The sequence below is a fragment of the Pipistrellus kuhlii genome, unplaced genomic scaffold (genome assembly GCF_014108245.1).
Source record: "Pipistrellus kuhlii isolate mPipKuh1 unplaced genomic scaffold, mPipKuh1.p scaffold_m20_p_19, whole genome shotgun sequence".
Classification (NCBI taxonomy): domain Eukaryota; kingdom Metazoa; phylum Chordata; class Mammalia; order Chiroptera; family Vespertilionidae; genus Pipistrellus; species Pipistrellus kuhlii.
The window spans coordinates 5,054,782-5,057,092 of record NW_023425504.1 but is presented as its reverse complement, the minus strand read 5'-3'; the positions used below and the strand labels follow the sequence as shown (position 1 = coordinate 5,057,092).

General features: G+C 54.7%; 1 protein-coding gene across 1 annotated transcript; it reads left to right on the top strand.

The window, feature by feature from the left end:
• Positions 1-1,489: 1,489 nt before the first annotated feature.
• Positions 1,490-2,311, top strand: LOC118722000 (UPF0472 protein C16orf72 homolog). Its single transcript, XM_036443298.1, has one exon. The coding sequence runs from the start codon at positions 1,490-1,492 to the stop codon at positions 2,309-2,311; it is 822 nt and encodes a 273-aa protein (XP_036299191.1).

Genomic DNA, 2,311 nt, shown 5'->3' with positions numbered 1-2,311 from the left:
TTAACTAGCTAGAATTTTAAGGGTCTTGGAAGGAAATTAGATAAGCTTTCCTTTTTCTTTCCTAAAAGTACTGAATTTTACACTAGAACAGAAAATTCTGTCTTGGGGATTTCATTTTCCTATTTTCTTTTCCCTCTTTCTTCCTCTTGGAATTTTCAGTAGTTGAAAGAAAACTCCTAACCCATTATTTTAATGACAATAATATTGTAGGAAAAAAAATCAATACCATTTCGGAGCGCAACTCTTAGAATTTGATAAGTGTGCAACTTATCCGGCAGAGGTGCTTTGCTGGTACAGCAGGAAAAGTTTTAAATCACGACTGGAAGTGTTTTTCAGAGATCTGATCCAACAACCTCATTGGACACCTGGGGAAACTGAGGTCCAAGGAGCGGGAATGGTGTGGTGAGTGGGTTGGGGGACTGGAGGGAGGGGTTTTATGGGTTGATCTTTTTCTTTTCCTCTACAAAATGCCTTTTTGATCCACAGAAGACACTTTTATGGGTGCCTCCTGTGTGGAGGGCATCGCTGGGATTCAGATGCCTGCCCATCCACTCTGTCCGGGCCCCCACCTGTCTCGGCCTTCCCAACTCAGAATGTGAATCAATACCATGAAGTTGCTTTATAAATCCTCTCTGGCTACATAGCATGTAAAATTTGATCAGCTTGGGCTTAGCTGGGCGGGACAACAGTGGGCGTGGCTTAGCAGGGCGGGGAGTGCTGTAGGTTTCGCGCCATAACTGTCTCAGGATGAACCCTACAAGTCTCAAAAATGCGTCAAAAGTGGACCAAGCGGCGGGCAGCGCAACGTTGAGGCCGGTGCTTCAGCCAACATCCCTCAGAGTTTTAGGTGCAGCAGCCCTCGAAGAGAGGAGTTTGGTTCTGACCTGAGGGGGGTGAGGGGGTGGGGCGTGCGGCGGTGGCTACAGAGAGTGCATCTGGGTGGCTTCAGCAAGGCCTCTGCTCATTGTGGGTTGCGGGGTGTGTGTGTGTGTGTGTGTGTGTGTGTGTGTGTGTGGGGGTGTGTGTGTGTGTGTGTGTGTGTGTGTGTGTAGGGTGAGGGCGGTGCCTTAGGAGCGGTCTGCGGACTGCTGCAGAGGTGCAGAGGTCTCTCCTTTGCATAGCCTGGGGCCCTGGAATGGGCGGGGCTAGGCGTGGCGTGGCGTCAGGGATGGGCGGGCTTAGTGGGGCGAGGCGGGGCTTAGCTGGGCGTGACAGGGCGTGACAGGGATGGGTGGGGTTTAGTGGGGTGAGGCGGGGCTTAGCTGGGCGGGACAACAGTGGGCGTGGCTTAGCAGGGCGGGGCGTGCTGTAGGTTTCGCGCCATAGCTGTCTCAGGGCCCTTCCGCCTACTCCTCCTTTGTCTGCTGGCACCTGAGGTGAGGTGGCCAGCAGGAGAGGGGACTTCTGCGTCCTGAGAAGGCGGTGAAAGTGAAGGTGTAAGACTCTTAAGAGGAAAAGTACGCAGAGTGAGCGGCCAAAAAGGAGGAGAATGGAGAAACAGCAGGAGACCACCGAAGCCAAGGTAGGGGAGCACTGGTGCTATACGTGGGGGCGTCAGTGTGAGGAGGAAGCGGAGGACATGGAGGACGTCGAGCAGCTGTCTCCCGAGCTGCCAGACGACGATGACGACAAAGACGATAAGGGGGATGAGGAGGCCCTGGGGCCCAAGAGCGAGCAGCAGAAGCTGTGGCACCTCTTCCAGATGTCCGCCACCACCGTGGCCCAGCTCTACAGGGGATCGGAGGGCCCGCAGTCAGAACTTTCCATGTGGGACCCCTTCCAGAGTGCAGCCACGGCTTTGACCAACCTCTACAAAGAGAGCAGGGATGCCCAGCGAGGAAGTTTCGACCTGGGCGTCAAGGTTGGCTATCAGCGCCGCGTCAAAGAAGTGCTGGATTGGGCCAAGACGAGCCAAAGCACTATTCTCCGCGAAGACCTGATTAGTTTCCTGTGTAGCAAAGTTCCCCCTGATCCTCCTCCAGTGGCCCCCCATCTTCCACCACCTTCACCGGACATTGACTTGCAGCCCTTCCAAGAGGCCATCGACCTGCACGACCTCAGTAGCGCCATGTCGAGCATCAGCGTGCAGTCTGCTCCACCCAGCTCCCCGCCTCAAGCTGGTGGCTTTTGGAGCGATATCACTAGCGGTGATCTCCAAAACAGTAGCACCCTCAAGGATGACTTGAGCTCCTGCAATCCAGAAGATCCGGCCCTCCACCTGGCCAGTGTGGGGAACCGTAAACGCACCTCGGCCCAGTGCTGTGATGTCATCACAAATACCCCAACCCACAAGCGCAATCGAATGGTCTAA

What these genes read in the sequence shown, in the direction of transcription:
- LOC118722000 (XM_036443298.1), top strand. Translation starts at nt 1,490, where the DNA reads ATGGAGAAACAGCAGGAGACCACCGAAGCCAAGGTAGGGGAGCACTGG.